The sequence below is a fragment of the Limanda limanda genome, chromosome 16 (assembly GCF_963576545.1).
Source record: "Limanda limanda chromosome 16, fLimLim1.1, whole genome shotgun sequence".
Classification (NCBI taxonomy): Eukaryota; Metazoa; Chordata; class Actinopteri; order Pleuronectiformes; family Pleuronectidae; genus Limanda; species Limanda limanda.
This window is the reverse complement of record NC_083651.1, coordinates 12,676,733-12,695,184: the sequence shown is the minus strand read 5'-3', so window position 1 is coordinate 12,695,184 and position 18,452 is coordinate 12,676,733. Positions and strand designations below refer to the sequence as shown.

Below are 18,452 nucleotides of genomic sequence, written 5' to 3'. Positions count from 1 at the left end.
ACTGTGGTATGTTCATTGAATGTTCCTCCTGATAGCTAAGCATTATCATCATCGTCATCATCATCGTCATCATCATCATCAGCATCATCATCATCGTCATCATCCTCCATGGTGTCATATTCTGATGTTCACTTCTCCCATAGCTTCTTTTCACATGGTGTCCCTTCCAGTTGCCGTCGTGGATAAAGGTTTTTTTCCCCATTTGGGAGTAAACTCATCTGCATATTCTCCTCCTCTTCCATCACTCGGATCAAAAAACCATTTAGTTCTGCTAACAGCGCACCCGAGTGACATTTCTTCATCAAATGGACGACTGTAGATCAGACTCCGGGGACGTCCGTTTGGCACAGCTCAGCTCTGGACTCAATCGATAGATGGATGTGGAGAAGAGGAGCAGGTTTACAGAGGGGACAGGGTTGATGACCAAGCAGAATGAGTGGGAAATTAGACATTTGGGAGAGATGAGTTAAAGGAGGGCAGGTCTGACAGAGAGAGAGAGAGAGAGAGAGAGAGAGAGAGAGAGAGAGGTACTGCAGTGCAGCCGGTTCTGACAGCAGCTGCAGGGAGCCAGCTGTGTGCCGCCAGCCGCACTAACTGGGTCATTTTGGTTTTCGTACCGTCCCAGAGGACCGTCTGCAGTGAGGACCACCTGAATCTTTTTGCCTTTTGTTATCTCGCTTCTTCTCCGCTTTCACCAACTTAACCCTTCCTTTAAAGATTGAGAAACCAAAACATGTCTCCGCCCTTACCTGGTTTGGTTTGTTGAGGTCAGAGGTCACGTACAGTACGTGCAGTGGAGCTGGATGGGTTTCAGCCTCTTGCTCTGTGGCACTTTGTCAGTGGGGTTGTTTGCTGTCATAGGGGCTTAACCCAGAATAATGGGGCACACTGTGACCAATATGAACTGAGGCCCACATCTACTCTCCCAAGAGGTGCTGAAAACAAATGGATGATTGATTAGTCAGACATTATTATTATTACATATTTTTGAAGTGGATTACTCTGGTTGGAGCTAGAATAACAAAACATTCACGGATTCTAGCTTCTTCATTGGGTGGATTTTCTCTTCTTCAATGTATCACATCATAAATTCTTTCCGGATGTTCTAATATCGTTTTTCTTTCACGGTACTAAATTCTGAAGCCTGGACTTTGCGTATCGGGGCTGATAACAAGTACTGATCTGATACCAGTGGATTAAAAAAAAAGCAACTTATATAACATATTTTAATAGCAGTATGCTACTAACCCTGTATGGTAGTGATAGTTGCTTTCATTGTTGTATGGCCTGACTCAGGTTAAACCCTTTAAAGAATAAAGAGAATACAGATAATGTTTGTCATAGAATTACTTTTATTTTCTAGTTTAACAGTCATAAAAGAAAAATAACTCAAATAAATAAATGTAGGAATACACATCACCCATCAAAACAAAGTCTTGCTGTTTTTACTTATGGGACCTTCCACTTTAAAGAAGTGGTATCAGATCAGTACATATATTTGCATAGTTGTCAAGGCCCAGACTGGTATTATCAGCAGTATCAATGCTAATGTTGATACCTGAATGTCTCTCAAATGCCGTGGCCTGCTGATTGGACATTTGGTTTTAAACATTAGAGTTTTACTATTATTAATAATAATATTGTCTGAACATTGACTAATCATTTAATCCTCCATTTGTTTTCAGTAGATGTAGGCCTCAGTCCAGACTGGTCACAGTGTGGCTTTCGATTTGAATTTATAGACCAATTCTTTAATTGATTAATCAGGAAAATAATAATCAGACTTAACAATAGTGAAGATAATTCCCAGTTGCAGCACTTTCGTCAAAACTTATTCAGTGTAAAAGAAAGAAAAACACCAAGTCTTAATTTTGAAGGCAGTACCAGAAAATACTTTTATACTGATGATTTAATTAACAAAACCTGCCCATCGTTTCATCTGTTAACAGATAGTTTGAGCTCCACTCCTGGCTGTTTGGTCTCCCGTCAAGCAGACCACATGTATCTGATGAGTGAGTCATAAGATCTGTGACATCCTGTGGTTGAGCAGTGGGTCCACTCCGGGTTTCCCACAGTGCCACAGGCAGCGGAGATCACAGGAAGTTAAAAGACAGCTCCCACCAACAATTAATGCCCCTCAGCCTAATGAGGCAGAGGGTCCCCGCTGTAATCGTCATCTGTTTTTGGTCTCGCATGAAGCTGCCAGAACAGAGATTAAAGTGGCAAAGATCATCACACTTTTAGCTGTCACATTTGCGTATGTGTGAGTGTGTGTGTGTCACCGGGAGATGGTGTTTTCTTGTGCGTGGGCTTTGTGACGTCAAACCACGCTCACGTGTAAAAATAGACATCCTAACTGAAGTCATTACACATGGATGCACAGTAGCACAGACACAGACTTGTTCACCCTTTTCCATCGGACAAATGGCAACACACACAAAACAGATAAGCAAACACACAGTACATGATATCACCTCGGTCGAGCAGGTCTGTTTATATTACGGGGGGGAAGGAAGTGACATTTATTCCAGTTGATCAGGCTAAGCAAAAACAACACACACACAGCGGTGAAATGGAAATGTTAACTGACTCTGACATGCCACAGGAAATGTAAAGATTCACCTCTCTGGGGCCATTTGAGTTTTCAGCTCACGTTAGTCATCAGACCACTCGCTGGTTCCCTTTCTCCCTTTCACCCCCTCTTAACCTTTTACATTTTCTGTCCTTTCTTTCATGTTTCTCTCCTCCACTCACTGCTCTGTGCTTCATATCAATGCTTTGTTGTACTTTAAAGCAGCTGAACTAATCTTTGGAGGCTTGAGGCCCCATTTAAATTCAATAACACCTCAGAGGCCCACCAGTACAGCATGTATAGATTTGTACATTAGCAGGAGCGTATAGCAAAAAATGTGAGGGTGCAGTAATAGTACAATCGTTTGTCCTTAAAACTAATGAATAAAAATCATCATAAATAACGGATTAAATTTGCCATTTTGGCAACAATCGTGCAGCCCTCCGACAATGTGTGAATGGTGTGTGAGAGAATAGGTGCTGTGCAGCATTGTGCAAATGAACGAAAGTAGACTTCAAGTCTTCTGACTATCGACTTGGTCGATAAGACTGGAAAAGCTCTATGTAACTGCAGTCCATTTAGAGGTGTTTCTCTTCCTCTTTCTTATTTCTTCTTCTATTTGTTTGTTGAAATAAACATTCTGGTTTCCAGTGATACCAGCTGAGAAACTGCAGGGAGAAAAATTCAAACAAGGACAAAGACCAGACAGGACAAAAATATAGATCGGATCAATTTCTATGAGAGAGAGAAAGACATGTGAAAGGCATCTCTGGAGCTTATAAACATATAGCAGTGTGGAGTGTTGTCTGCTATCAGTTCAATCAAGATAAATTATGAAGCCAAAGTGAATCAAAGAGAGAAACAGACTGAGGAAATGAATCAGCAGAGGATATAAATATTTCAGAGCAGCCAAATCTCCGATGCTGGCACACTCAGTTTCCTGTGTCTCACTGCTCCAGGTCATTTGTTGGAGGTGCACTGTAAGCCAGGTAGAAACATGAGCAGCCTTTTCCATGAAGGATTTTGCATCAGAAAACCTTTTACTTCCAAACTGGGATCAGACATGAGTGTCAAAATTATCACAATATCATTGTCATCAACATAACAAAAGTCCAATATATATTGATACATTGCTTTGGCATTGTGCAGCACAGTGAGGAGGTATAATACGGAATTGATTTACTTTAGAATTATAAAATGTTTTATTGTTTATCAAGTCTTTGTTATTCTCTGACCATAAAGAAGAGTTTAAAACCACAACCTTCTCTCAGGAGCAAACATCCATTTGCTCCAAATCTATACAATTTATCCTCAATATAATTTTCATTCCTACACATACAGTAATTTTTTGTTTGTCCAAAAAGTTCAAGGAGGCTTTTTTATTACTGACACTGTTTAGACATAGGACCACATACTGTAGAGCAAGTTGTCCACTAACCAGAAGGTCGGTAGTTCGATCCTTGCTCCTCCAGTCCACGTGCCTGAGTGTCCTTGAGCAAGATACTGTGAAGCGCTTTGAGTTATCAATAAGACTAACACACAATCCAAATACAATCCATTTACCATATTTGAATTATTCTTATATACTGTATGAGAAGGTCATAAAATTATCAATTTAAAGTTACGTTTAGTGACAAATCTGTGTGAGAAGCTGGTTGTAAAATAACAGGAAGTTCTTGCTGCTTTCTTATCACAAGGTTTTCTGTTTCCTGTCGGTCTGATGCCTGTCATTGTGAGCAGAGCAGAACTCTGTTTTCAAATTAAGAAAAACCTCACACGAGAAAAAATAGCATCAGGAGACGGAGTCAGTCTGCTGCTGCTGTTTCTCATTTCCTACATGTGGTGTGAAAACTCTCACTTCTCCCCACAGAAGCTTTTTCCCACTGTTTATATTAGAATATTAACAAAGGGGAATGAATAAGTGGAGTTCAAACAGGAAGCTGCAGAACCTCTCATACGATGTTCATGTCAGAGTGGAACGCTCAGACTTCAAACAGCTAACTACATCAGCGATCTTTATCACTTTAACCTTGTGAATAGAAGAAGGCGTTGATGTGATGCTGTAGACGTGTGGAGCCAGTGGCGTCCTTTAAATTACTAATTACGAGCATTTTTCTAATTTTATCAGTTTTTCTGCCTCATTGATGAAAGGATGACATCACTATCAACAGGTGGAATACAAGCAGTGTCTCTCAGAAGTTTCTTTGAGGAGAGATGATGATGATCTATTTTGTGTTTTCTTCTCGTTTTCTTGCAGTTTTATCATTGACGAACGTGTGACCGCTCGGATCAACACACAAGGGAAGTTGACGCACATATATCTCAAAGAACTGACGATTGGATTTGTGTCCTGCTCCAAGCTGTTCTACTCCACGGTCCCTCTAGTACAAAATCAATCCCCGTCCCCTGACGTGAAACCATGTCCGGAAGGGAGCGCAGCCCACGCCATCGGCCATGGTCAGTTTACCGGGCCAACACGTTTGATCTCTCTGCTGAGATGATGGGACTGGCGCTCTCAGGTAACTAAGTAACTGCTGCCATGGTAACCTGTTCACTTCACTGATGATGAAATACCAGGGCACGTAACGAGAGCTTCCCCACCCCCTGTTTTCTCCGTCCTACAGGCAAAAGCCAGGATCCAGACGAGCCTGTGCTGGAGTTCAGTGTGGGTATGTAAACGATACACTTCAAGTATATTTTACATATAGATCAAACAGTGTTTGTTCTTCTATCTCTTAGTAATGCTTAATTATTTATACTTACTTGTACGCTAAACAAATTACACGAAAAGGCCCAAACAAATGCATCTCCACTTGAAGAAGCTAACATTTTTAGGATATTGGTGCCGCCATCTTGAGCTTTTGATGTAATTTGGTGCCAGAGTCTGCTCAGTTATGATCACGAGTGGAGCCGTGGTCTCAAGGTCCCGCCCCTATGCACATTCAACCAATGAAGAGTCAGTCAATTAGTTTGGTCCATGTCCCATCTGCTAACATGGGGGAGGCAGAGTTTACGACCTATCCTGCAGCCAGCCACCAGGTAGGGATTAAGATGATTTGGGTTCACTATTAGGGAGCTGTCATGACGTCCATCATTAATCTATCATCCTAAGTAGAAAATTACCATTTGTAGCCATGAAATAATCAATATTTCTACTCTACATTCCTGAAGTGCTGAGGGGGCTTCAGCAACCCCTGTTGGCGAGGGGTGTACCTGCAATTCAAAAAAAGTTTACCCAACAAATCATTAAAGAAACTGTGATGCTGTGTTAGTATTTTAAAAATGAATATTCTATTGAACTTATAGAACATTTTATCGAATTTTATATCTGATGCACAAATGTATAACATAACGTGGGTGAGATAAAGTCAGGCGCGACTTTTGAAATCTGGTTTACATGTGTGAACTGTCCGTAGCTGACTACGGGAAAAGGCTGCTTCTAAAACTTGTGGAAAACGTTGTTGACCGTCTTGTTCAGCCTGAGAGCTTTAATGGAACTGATGCTCAACTAGTGCTTACAACTCAGAGATGCAGTATTTAAGTACATTCCTCCCGTGGCCGAGGATTAGAGACCATGCAGCCACTAAATCCTGCAGTTTGTAATCTCCTCCTGTGTTTTTTTTTATGTGGGCAGCCTGCAGTGAACTGGTTACTCCATCTCTGGATCGTAAGCCAACCAGCTTTGTCGCCATCAGCTGCACCACGCCGCCCCAGGCCTTCTGGACCAAGCACGCTCAAACTGAAATCATTGAGGTGACCTATTGCTCGCTTGCCCTTCTTCTTTCCTGTCGGATCTTGGAAACTTCCAAACCCCTTCATCCATTGTTCTCTCTCCCACTGTCTCTCTTTCTGCAGGGGACCAGTAACCCCATCTTCCTGAGCAGTGTTGCATTCTTTCAGGACTCTCTGATCAATCAGCAGACTCAGGTCAAGCTCTCCGTCTATGATGTGAAGGATCGCACACAGGGCACGGTGAGCCCCAGACTTCGAATAATTTATTACAAAAGCACTGACCTTTAAATCCCATGTTCGGAAATGAAGAACATTCTCATTTATTAAAGGAGACACATGGTGCTCTTTTTTATTCTTTGCCTTTACTCAAGTGTGTTGTAAAGGTTTTTTGTTCTGCAAAGCTACAAAGCCTTAAGTCCTAAAACACCTGAAGCACCTGGTCAGTTGTCTGGGCGATACTTCCGGTGCATTGTGATGTCACCATAACCATCATTTTGACATAATTTTGCTGAAACCGCAGAAATATGTTGCTTTATCGCCACGGTGAGAAAGAATACCGACACAGCCCTAACAAAAACCAAATGGTTCAGATAGAGGTTGAAAAAAGGAGCTGCAGCAATGGACTACAAGACTATTGATAGTATATGACCAGGATATGTCTCCTTTAAAACCTTCATTCTACACGTTTATGGGGAAGATTATTTAAAACCTTCTGTTTTTGTGCGACAGATGTACATGCTCGGTTCGTCCATGTTTTCCGTGAAGGAGCTGCTGCAAGACAAACACCACAGACTGCACCTGACTCTCAAGTAACGCACACAGCCAATTTCCTCTGTAAATGACCAGAAGAATTTAATGACACGCTGAATTTCGAGTCCGGGGGGGTTTGATTTACTTGATGTCGCTGTGTGTCAGGTCAGCGGAGAGCGAGCGCGTGGGCAACATCACCGTCATCGCCTGGCAGATAGAGGAGAAGCGCGAGCAGAGGACTCCTGTCGCGAGGTTACAGAGAGGAGACACTGTCAATGGAAGAGTGAGTGAAAAACTGAGTAAAATGCTTTGTCAATTAAGACCATCAGCATTCAAATCAATCCACCAGTGCATTACTTCATTTGTTTTTCAAGCTCATGTTCTATGTTTACGTCTTATTTAATAACACACTTATTATCTCAAGGATTTTAGTTGTTTGTGTACACGAAAAATTGTGTAAGGGAATTTTGGGGGAATAAAACACACAATCAATGAGAAACTCAAAATAATCAGCTTATAATAAATAACAATTGCACAACAAGAAAATATCTCTGAGACCATATTGTACTCTGGTGATACGGTTTTGATGAGTCCAGTTGTTACAGATCAGGGAAGTTAGACGTGAAGATTTGATGGATTTATGTGTGTGTGTGTGTGTGTGTGTGTGTGTGTGTGTGTGTGTGTGTGTGTGTGTCTGTGTGTGTGTCAGATGGTTCTCCCTGTTGATGAGAGCCTGACTGAATCCATGGGTATAAAATCCAAGTCTTCGTCCCTGTGTAAAGATCCACTGCTGAAGGCTGGTGAGTGTTTCCATATGAATATTAACAGTTGACATCCGTTGGCATCAATTGCAATTCACAGCTGTAATGTTGCATGTTCTGTCCAGTGTTCGGAGGCGTCATGTCTCGGACCTACCGTTTCCCCACCACGGATGGAAACCACCTGCGGATCCTGGAGCAGATGGCAGAGAGCGCCCTCTCCCTGCACATCCCTCGACAGTTTGTCAAACTGCTGCTGGAGGAAGATGCCGTCAGGTAACGTCTGATCATTGTCTTGGTGTGAATGAGCAGAGGGAGAATGTCTCACAGTGGGAGCAGCATGGTGTTGTAGGGAGGAGGTGATGATTTAACACACAGCAGTGTTGTCATGCTGGTGTCAGGCTCCTGTCAGGTCTTTAGACGGGTTCTAACTTGTCTTATTTATGGAAACAAAAAGGAGGAGATTGTTTAAGTCAGACATGGTTTACAACAAAAGGAAAACGTCTGGTACGTTCAGCCAAGGGGGGGCACCTGAGTAAAGCAGGAGACTTGGACGTTACATATAAAGTGCGCTGGGGAAATCGGTGGTTTTGTTCTCAGCACATTGTCATTTCTCTAAACTTTTTTTTACATTTATGGCACCTTTTTTTCATCCTGAGCTATTTGTATTCTTTTTGGGTTTCAGTTTGGCATCTGTAGTTTGTTAGAAACATCCACTCACTCGCTGTGAATTTGTTTTCCTGCTGTTTTCTCACATGGGCTCACTATGACATTGTCTTAGGGGTGTGGCAGGAAAAGGAAAATGTGCGGAGTAACTGACTCGAACATTTCCATTCTCACACTTAGCCCCTCTGGATAAATTCAGGAAAATGCTGACTTGGTTTTAAGTCCAATCAATTATTATAGTATGGCATCATTTTATGATAATTGTCTTTAAGTGTGTGTTTGTAATAAGAGAAAATCTTTTTCTTTTCTCCTTGGGGACATTATATATTTGTTACCCCACAGGATGTTGTTCTTTTTAGCCATCCTCACACATTGCTGTATATGCCACTACATCTTATGTATAGAGTGTATATAGCATTATATATGTACAGGAGAATACCGCCTGTCTAATTCCGCAGATACTCCCTTCTCTCTCTCTAAGTAGAACCCAAGGTCAGGTTATAGATAAAGGGCAAACCAACAGTACATTGTCATGTCTACGCCTAGGGACTTTCATATCTAACTCAGATGAGCCAGACAGAGAGGCACCCACTTCAACTCTCACCAACTTCAACTCTTTTACATATTTCACCAGTAGCAAGACGTAAGGACACAATGTGATTTCGGAATGCATACTTTAGGCTTAAATTTCAATAGTTTGGGAACACATACATGTAACATCGAGAGTGACAGCAATTCTAGCCATTCATGGATGTGCTGTTAGACTGGGTGACGCAAGTAGATATACTGGGAGGCTGTGGGAGACATCTTGAGACTTGGGGGTGACAGTTGCTCATGTTACTCTGTTAGTGTTTGTATATTGTTCCACCCATAGATATCATATATAAAGGCTAGATGTCTCGTCTGCGTTGCCGGCCAACGGAGACGAACGTTCGCACATGGCAGCCATCTTGCTAGGGGGCAGCTCGCTCACCCATAACATTGTGTTGGTAGTGGTAAATAACCATAACTTGCTAAATTTTCAACCGATTTTTAAACGGTTTGGTTTGTTATAAACGTCAGAAATGTAGATATAACACTGCATACTTATGAATAATAATGTTATTTTCTAAAAAAATGAATAATTTATGCAGTGTCATAACTACATCTCTGACGTTTATAACAAACCAGATCGTTTAAAAATCGATTGAAAATTTAGCAAGTTATGGTTATTGACGTCCGGCTCCGTCGAACGACATCTAGCCTTTATATATAAATCTATGGTTCCACCTTCTGGTCTCCTTTGTGCATCAAGTCTACATTAAATTCTTCCGCATAAGACATCAGCTGCTGCCTGAGTTCTCCTTTCACCAGCTTCCAGGAAACTTCCATTACAAAAACAACATCCTCATTACCATCTTAATGGTTGCAGTGATGTTAATAATGTGAGGAAATGGAGACGTGCAACCTTTGTGTTTATTTCAGAGACATAAACGGAAGCAGCTGCACCAGCTTCACGCTGAGAGCTCATCAGTGCATTAGCTGGATGTCTGAATCATTAATGCCTTTGTGCTTCATAGGGTGTGTGAGCTGGAGGAACTGGGCGAGCTGTCTCCATGTTGGGAAAACCTCAGGAGGCAGATCATCACTCAGTACCAGACCATCATCCTCACCTACCAGGAGACCATAAGTGACCTGCACGAGTATAAAGGTTAGAACCACAAACTGTTTTCTGATAAAAACAGACGCCACTGGTTTTGAAATAAATCTCGAACAAAAAAAATGAACGTAACTAAAGTGGAGACAGGACATATATAAACTTTTACCAGGCAGGAAGAGTCCAACTCAAGATTATATTATTGTCTTTTTTTAAAGGTCCAGCCTGTAAGATTTAGGTGAAAGCACTTAAATATAGAATAATCCTTGTGACGATTCTAATAACGTTATAAGTGGAAGTGTCTTTTTTATGAAAAACAAATAAAAATCAATGTTGATATTAGTCCAAACTAAACCTTTATCTGCACCTTCATGACATACAGACACATGTGACCTCTCTGTGACCTCCTCCTCCCTCTCAGGTCCGTCCTTCAAGGCAAGTACCTTGAAAGCTGAGAGGAAGCTGGAGTTCATACCCACTAACCTTCATATCCAGAGGATGAGAGTACAGGGAGAGTCCGGTTACGGTGGGTATCTGTGCACACACGATTACGTGAGTCCAGACTTTTGATGATACTGATGATTCAATATCTTATTTCACACTCTGCCCTTCAATCAGACCACACATATGATGTCGTCACCATCGGAGCTCCTGCAGCACATCACCAAGGCTTTAAAGGCTGCGGCCTCCGAAAACTGCTGCACAAGCTGGAGGACGCCAGAAAACAGTGAGTGGAGGAAAACAAAAAACACGTGGTTCTTGGTGGTGCTCGATTTTAGTGGTTACGTTATTAATTAATCTTACCCTATGATTTTCTTGTTTACTTGCTTCTCGTAATTCAGCACATATGAGGAGGAAAGGTGAGATTATGTGTATAAGTCGAGTACAGATTGTGTGTTGTTGTTGCCGTGTATACAACACTTTCCTTAATTTCCATTTTTTTCTGTCAATGCACATTCAAAGCTCTGCTGGCTCTACAGCAAAGACATACCAGCCTCAGGATGTGGTGAAAGCGAAGGAGCTGATTGGTCAAATCAACACTCTGAAGACGCAAGTGTGTTACTACACCGAACGCCTGTCGCGAGCTGCCAAGGAACGCTCGGCCAACGCTCTGGAGAGAACCCTGGCCATCCTGACAGAGAAGGTAAGACGATCAAAGTGTTTCTTCTTAGTTTGATGTCACAACACTCAGAGGAATACGGGAATATCTGAAGCAGAGATACGACACCCTCTTGATTTTTGTTTTCTGGTTGTCCGTGCCAATCTTGTGAACACGATTTCTCAGGAACCCCTTGAGGGAAAATCTTTAAATTTTTCCAAATCTTCATGTGGACTCACAGATCAACTGATTAGTCTTTAGTGGTTACAGGTCAAGATAACTTTGACTTCACCCTTTTATTGCCTCATTAGCGATTGCCTCCGTGTTGGCGACAGCCAGTGTCCACATGATGTTTACAGGTTGTCAGTCTGTCCGTCTGTGCCGTTCTTGTCAACACGATATCCTTTATATGTCTGCAATGAAAACTTTCAAATTTGGCACAAAGGTCCATTTAGACTCACAGATTAACTGATCAGATTTAGGAGGTCAATAGTCAATGGTCTTGAACACTTTGTCTCAAGTCTGCCGTTAGAGAATTTAATTTGATCATGTTGTCAATTTAACTCATAGATAGATTTCAGTGTTCAAAGGTCAAAGGTCACAGTGACCTGGCAAAACAATGCATGTAGACTGGTTGGCAGAGGCATAAAACTGCAGGGCGGTAATTCAAGTTGTCATAGGTTCTTAGCTTCAAATAGAGTTGTTTGGAGACACAGTTGATTTACCTTCACCTAATGTCTCCTGAACAAGCACATTTCATCTCTCTGTCCTCTTCCTCTTCCTCTCCTCCTGCAGACTCGTCAGTTAGTGACCGCGTGCGACTCCAAGCTCCTGTCGTCAGCCATCCTCGCCCTGGCAGCCGCCCGCCCAGAGTTCATCCAGCAACGCACCCCTTCGCCGTCCTCTTCCTCCCTCTCGCCCTCCTCTCATTCTCCATCCCGCTCCCCCTCTCGTAACCCCACCTCCCCGTCACGGGTTGCCATCTCTCCCTCTCGCCACATGGCTCTTCCAGAGGGCAGCGAAGGGAGCAAAAACAAGCGGTCCTCCGTGCACGCAGATGTACACAAGGAGGAGTGGGTAAGACAAAGTCTGGAGGCCTCTGTTCGGGTGTTTATTTTATTCTATCTAAACAAAATAGACTAAACATTTATGATGTGTGTTGATGCAGGAGAAGGACTGGTTAAATGTTAATAAGAGTCTGGACTGTGTGATCCAGAGGGTGGACAGTCTGCTGCAGCGAGACAAACTCCAGAGTGACAGTAGCTCTGAGGACGTCTTCCTGCTCGCTGACGAGGAGCCTAGTAACACCAAGAAAGGTGCGCACACACACACACACACACACACACACACACACACACACACACACACACACACACACACACACACACACACACACAGACACACACACACACACACACGAACACACACACACACACACACACACTGTATAGTCTGTGAATGAGGTACAATCAGCCATTCATGTACTAATTGATCTCACCTCAGTCCTCAATGACCAGAGGCTACATATTAATGTATGGCCTTTGAGAGGTATCCATAGTAACCACACCCTGACCATAAAATAATTGATTCACCATCATCATCATTACTGCCACCATCATGTCATCCTCCATTATCCTCACTGTCGGCCCATCCATCTCGTCACCATCAACCTGTCAGCCTTCATCTTTGTCATCCTCACACCAGACTGGAGCGAGCTCCCATCCACACATCTGCAGATTCATCACTTCAAGCTGCTCCAGTGTTTTGCTGAATGTTAATATTAAACAATGCAGAATTGAAGGAAAACTAAACTAAATTGTTTTATTAATTTAATGTTTTTGTTTCTCTGTATTTCATTTGAAGATAAGAGTCCAGAAGTAGAGAAGAAGTCCCCAGGTAAGAGCAATATGTCCTCTACATCAGATATGTCATGCATGTCACATGTAAGATAAGAGAAACATTTTTTAGGGAAAAAAAGAACAAGACCAACTACTGTGTTATTGTTTTGTTACTGTATAAAAATGTAATTTAATGAATTTTAATTAATTAAAATATTTCTCTATTTTAAAAATATTTAATTAAAGCTTAGGGGAATCACAAGATTTAACAAAAATAAATTAAGTTAACACACAAAGCAAATTTTAGAAAAGGCTTAATATGATTGGACAAATGTGTGATTTAAAAAATAAAATATTAAAATGGTCTATATAGATAAACAGAGCACAGTTTTATCTGGCAATCCCACCATTGTATTGAGAACAGATTACAAAGGTGTTAAAAACTAACCTGACCACTACTATGGTTCACAGAACATATGATATCTATAGATGTTGCTGAGATATTTTAGTTTCTTGGATTCCAGTTATGCAGATGGACTTATATTACTTATATTATATGAACTGTATAGGTTCAGTGTCTGCATGTACCCTGTGTGTGTGTGTGTGAGAGTTTAACTTGTGCGTGGTGTCTGCAGGCGAGTGGAGCGACGCCCTCTATCCTCTCCTCACCACACACACTGACTGCGTCTCTGTGATGAGCGACAAAGCCAAGAAGGCCATGGTGTTTCTACTGATGCAGGACAGCGCCCCGACCATCGCCATGAGCCTCACCATGCAGTACCGCCGAGACGTCGTCTTCTGCCAGACGGTGCTTCAGCCTCCCCCTCCCACCTGTTCTGTCTTTTAATGCATGTATAGCTCCAGATAACCGACATGTCATGACACGTGGAAAATACAAAACAAAAACCCGACTGCTCGTCACTGTATTGATACGACTTGTGCTGCTTACAGCTGACGGCTATGATCTGTGGCTTCATTCTCAAGCTGAGGAACTGTCTGTGTGACTCAGGCTTCCTCAGGCAGCTGCACACGATCGGCTTACTGGTGCAGTATGAGGGTTTGCTCAGCACCTATGGTAAGTCCACTGTGAGAATATCTCTCTGTTTGCTCTTGTTTGTGAGCCACAAAGAAATCAAGAAGTTCCAAACACATCAGAAGTCCAAAAGTCGTCGGCAAAGGTTCCAAAGCCAGATTGAAAGTGTTTGGCTTCACAGTTCAAAGGTCATAAACCAAATTGTTGTTTAAATGGTTATAAATTGGTACAAACTTCATTAAAAAACGTCACAAGATTTTTCTTTCCATCATATATCATTAAAATCAGTTTTTGACATATTGTGCCAAATTAAAGACAAGCACACAAACCTGCAGAATCGATGTTAAGACGCCAGTGTTCTTTGTGTTTCTATATTATATAATTTAGGTTGTGAATGTTGGGTATTATCATACATCATATCATACATCATATCTGTGCATTAACGTCATCATGAAACTCTGTGCAACCCCACCCCACCTGTCTTAAAGGCGAGGAGCTGGCCATGCTGGAGGACATGAGTGTCGGAGTGATGGACCTGAGAAACGTCACCTTCAAAGTGACACAAGCTACTTCGGGTTTTGCCCCCGACATGATGCCAGTGATCACAGGGAACAGGAACGGCTTCAACGTCAGGGTTCCGATGCCCGGAGCGATGTTTGACTCCCTGCCGAGAGAGATCCAGAACGGAATGCTGCTGCGCGTGCAGCCCATCCTCTTCAACGTGGGGATCAACGAACAGCAGACGCTGGCTGAGAAGTGAGTCACTGAGTGCGGAGCAAAGGAAAGGTGAACGGCAAAAAAACGTCCCCTGTCTCCCTTCTAATATCGTAAATGTTTCCAGGTTTGGAGATACGTCACTGCAAGAGCAGATCAACACGGAGAGCATGACTCGCCTCAGCTCATACTACGACCAGTTTAAAGAAGTCCTGCCTGAAGAGAGTGAGTCTTCACACGTTCACCAAACTATCATCAGTGAGTGGATTTTCATTCCCCCCCCCCTGTGTCATCTCCTCAGGCCTCCCCCGCTCCCACAGCACCAGCAGCCTTCCTGAGCTGCTCAAGCTGCTGGGCCAGAACGTGAGCGCCAAGAAAAGCAAGAACGTGGAGATTCTGTGGCATGCGGCCGAGGTAGACGTGCTTTTCATGCATTCATGTGTTCAGCCCCTGAAATTTGAAAAGCTCCATCTTTCCTCCTCTAACGTCTTTCTCTAAACCCTGAAGGCATGTCGCCGCCTGAACGGAGTGCGTTTCACCAGCTGTAAGAGCGCCAAGGACCGCACGGCTATGTCTCTGACCCTGGAGCAGTGTCAGATCCTGCAGCAGGAGCACGCCCTGGCTCCGCAGGTCTTCTACCAGGCTCTGGACTGTATGCGCAGGTCAGTCCCTGCACCCACACTAATTTGAAAATAGAGCCCAAGTGATATGGATGTTTTGGGGTCTATACTGACACCAATATTCAAGAGTAAAAATACAGAGTATATCAGAGATACAGATATATCAGCTGATATATTAGAAAAAAACTAGCAGCGATTCATTATCAAACCCTTATCACAAAGATATGTTACTGAGGCTTAACATCATACAGCAGGGGTTTTCAACCGGGGGTCCGCAACGGCATTGCAGGGGGTCCGCGAAATTCGCTTTGATATTTTGACACATTTCCAGATTACTCTTGAATATCGTGGCTAATATATACAATAAGAAAAATATGTCTAACATAATATAAAGGTGCTGGTGATCATGAGGTTAAACTTAAGTAGGCCTCAATTGTTTGTGTTATATTGTTTGATTATCATTTGTGACATATTCTGCATTACTTTGTCATCTTCCCTCTTCAGTTGTAGCCCCAGTTTATGTTGATTTTTATTGATCACCGTTACTTTAACGTTCTCTCAACATGTCAGCTACATGTCTGTACATTTAAGTCATGAACGTTGTATATTGATGTACATATGGTTCTGAGATTCAGTACAACTACAAACTTCATTTTAATTTTGTTTTCAATTCTTAAACACTGAAAATCTATAGTTTTTGTTGTTTTTACACAGATTTTTCTAGATTTGTTTGAGGTTTTTAAGTAGATATAGATTTGTTTGAGGTTTTTAAATAAAACCAACATGGAAAACCAAATGTTAAAACTTCCTTCTATCCACATGCACACACGCAAACACACACACACGTTGGGTTGGCGTGCGTAGGCACATCAGTGGGCCGCGGATTACTTTCTAGTCAGAATGGTGGTCCCTGGGACAAAACCAGTTGAAAACCCTACATTCATACAGTGTAACTGTCAGTTTATTTTAAATGACTATTTAAAAAAATATATATATATATGTATATAAAACTTGAATAAAGAAAATAAACATATTTTTTCAACTTAAAATTTAAACATAAATGTATATCTTTACTCAAATATCATCTTTGAGAAAAATTATTTGGTCCCTGCCCCAGCCAATTACACTGAGGAGGCGAGGTTTGTGACTTATACCACAGCCAACCACCAGCTAGTGATTGCTCCGGCTATGTTGTGCTATATTTACAGTCTACGGTCAGGCTCTATTTGAATGGGAATGTATATAATGCCTCTGTTGTGTGTGTCCACAGTGAGGGCTGCAGGAGAGAGAACACCATGAAGAACGTGGGATGTCGTAAATACGCCTTTAACTCTCTCCAGCTCAAGGCTTTCCCCAAACAATACCGCCCCCCAGAGGGGACGTACGGGAAGGTTGAGACCTAAGAGGACACTGAACCAAAAAGACTGAAGGGGGGGGGATAATGCTGATGGCACCACACAAAGAAAAAAAATCCAACACGGACTGGAACAACAGCCCCTTTGTTTTGTGCTTAGTCACTGTTAAGATGATTAATGTCCAAGTGCCAGTGCTACTGTAGATCGTTTTATAGCAGTTTCCTCTCTCTCTTCTCAACAGTACTAGAACGAGACACGGCCACTTCACAGCCGCAAACAGAAGATACTGTCTGTGTTTCATTGTAGCCATTGTCCAGACTCCAGCTGCAGGACCAGTCGTAGCATCAGGAAGCGAACTGCCGCTTTGCGATTTTAACGTATCCCAGTCTGTAGAAAGACGATGTTGGTTGAAGGTGTCTATACGTGACCACACTGCTTTTATTTGATGTTACTAGATTGTCAGCTACAGAATAAGGCTGGAAATCCTCTGTAGCTGTTATCACTGTCGACATATCCTGTGAAGAGCAATGAATTTATTCAGCCGAGAGGGATTTTCTGTTTCCAAAGCCTGATTTTGCCCATTCAGTCGTAACATAGAGTTCCACTGTTGCTCCACAGCGTATCAAAAACACACCAGTGAGCCACACTGTGGCAAAGGATAACATTCGTCCCTCACTAGGGGGAACATGGGTATTGTAGTTGTGAGTCAACCCTGTGTAAACCACCCTTCTGCCATAAAAACTCACCAGCAGACCAAACATATAGCAACACACCCTTGAAAATAGTCCCCAAAGAATACGTTTGAGTACAATTCCCAGAAAAAATTATATATTTGAGGCTAATTTCTAATATTCATTTGGAATTAATCGGCCTTAGGCTACAGAGATGGCACATACGCTGGAGATTATTGAGAAAAGGACCAGCACAGTTTATTTTTAGACTTTTCTTGGGATATGTTGACAATAAAAAATAAGAGTGGCAGTTTCATTCTTTAAGGCGACACTAGGCACAACCTCTCGGTTGAATTCACTCATTTTCAACCTCAATAGCAAAGTGGGCCTTTGCTGAGGTCATCAAAAATTCATGGTACTTGTCAAGTCATAATATTACAAGAATAAAGTTGTATAATGTTATGCTACGCGTCATTTTAGAGGAGGAATACTGCAAAATCAGCCTATTGTCTGTTTTGAATGAGGAATGTGAAGCAGCTTGTTAATTTATACTTCACTATATGTTTCATAAAGCACCATATACTTCATCCTTTGGGGAACCAGTAGGTATCAGGTCTTGTAAAATAATGTGTCTATTCAGAAGAAACAACCACACAGACTTGGAGGACGTTGCCTCATTCAAATTAAGACTTTATTCTTGAAAGTAGGTGATGAGGGAAAAAATCCTTCTGCCATTTGGAGCTGTCCACATGTTAAGTTGCCAAATGTTTTAAATGTTCTTTAAATCCATCAGCTTCATTCAAGCTCTTTGCCTGTTAAGATATTTATCTGGACCTAACCTGAACTTTAACAGGATGCTGTTAAAGATGTTTATCTGATTTATTGGCCGTCTGTCATCTTCCTGCCACTGTCTCTCCCTCTCACCTTTCCTTCCTTCAGTCACACAGATATTCAACACTATAACAAGCACAGATCTTTCAGAAAAGTAAACACCTGTGACACTTCACT

The 18,452-nt window shown here is 42.1% G+C and overlaps 1 protein-coding gene across 1 annotated transcript; it reads left to right on the top strand.

Annotated features, from left to right (window-relative positions):
* The first annotated feature begins 4,991 nt into the window (after positions 1 to 4,991).
* inpp4aa (inositol polyphosphate-4-phosphatase type I Aa) lies at positions 4,992 to 16,821 on the top strand. The gene is made up of 23 exons (XM_061088730.1): positions 4,992 to 5,091; positions 5,197 to 5,241; positions 6,207 to 6,325; positions 6,428 to 6,544; positions 7,034 to 7,113; positions 7,220 to 7,337; positions 7,764 to 7,854; positions 7,941 to 8,088; positions 10,038 to 10,168; positions 10,536 to 10,640; positions 10,733 to 10,841; positions 10,957 to 10,974; positions 11,078 to 11,258; positions 12,009 to 12,290; positions 12,382 to 12,529; positions 13,077 to 13,109; positions 13,687 to 13,859; positions 14,003 to 14,126; positions 14,573 to 14,840; positions 14,926 to 15,023; positions 15,100 to 15,212; positions 15,306 to 15,460; positions 16,689 to 16,821. The coding sequence occupies exons 1-23, from the start codon at positions 4,992 to 4,994 to the stop codon at positions 16,819 to 16,821; spliced, it is 2,889 nt and encodes a 962-aa protein (XP_060944713.1).
* The last annotated feature ends 1,631 nt before the right edge of the window (positions 16,822 to 18,452 follow it).

What these genes read in the sequence shown, in the direction of transcription:
- inpp4aa (XM_061088730.1), top strand. Translation starts at nt 4,992, where the DNA reads ATGTCCGGAAGGGAGCGCAGCCCACGCCATCGGCCATGGTCAGTTTAC. An exon ending in ATGTACACAAGGAGGAGTGG is followed by an intron (nt 12,291 to 12,381) that starts GTAAGACAAAGT and finishes GTGTTGATGCAG; the next exon opens with GAGAAGGACTGGTTAAATGT. An exon ending in ACGTCGTCTTCTGCCAGACG is followed by an intron (nt 13,860 to 14,002) that starts GTGCTTCAGCCT and finishes TGCTGCTTACAG; the next exon opens with CTGACGGCTATGATCTGTGG.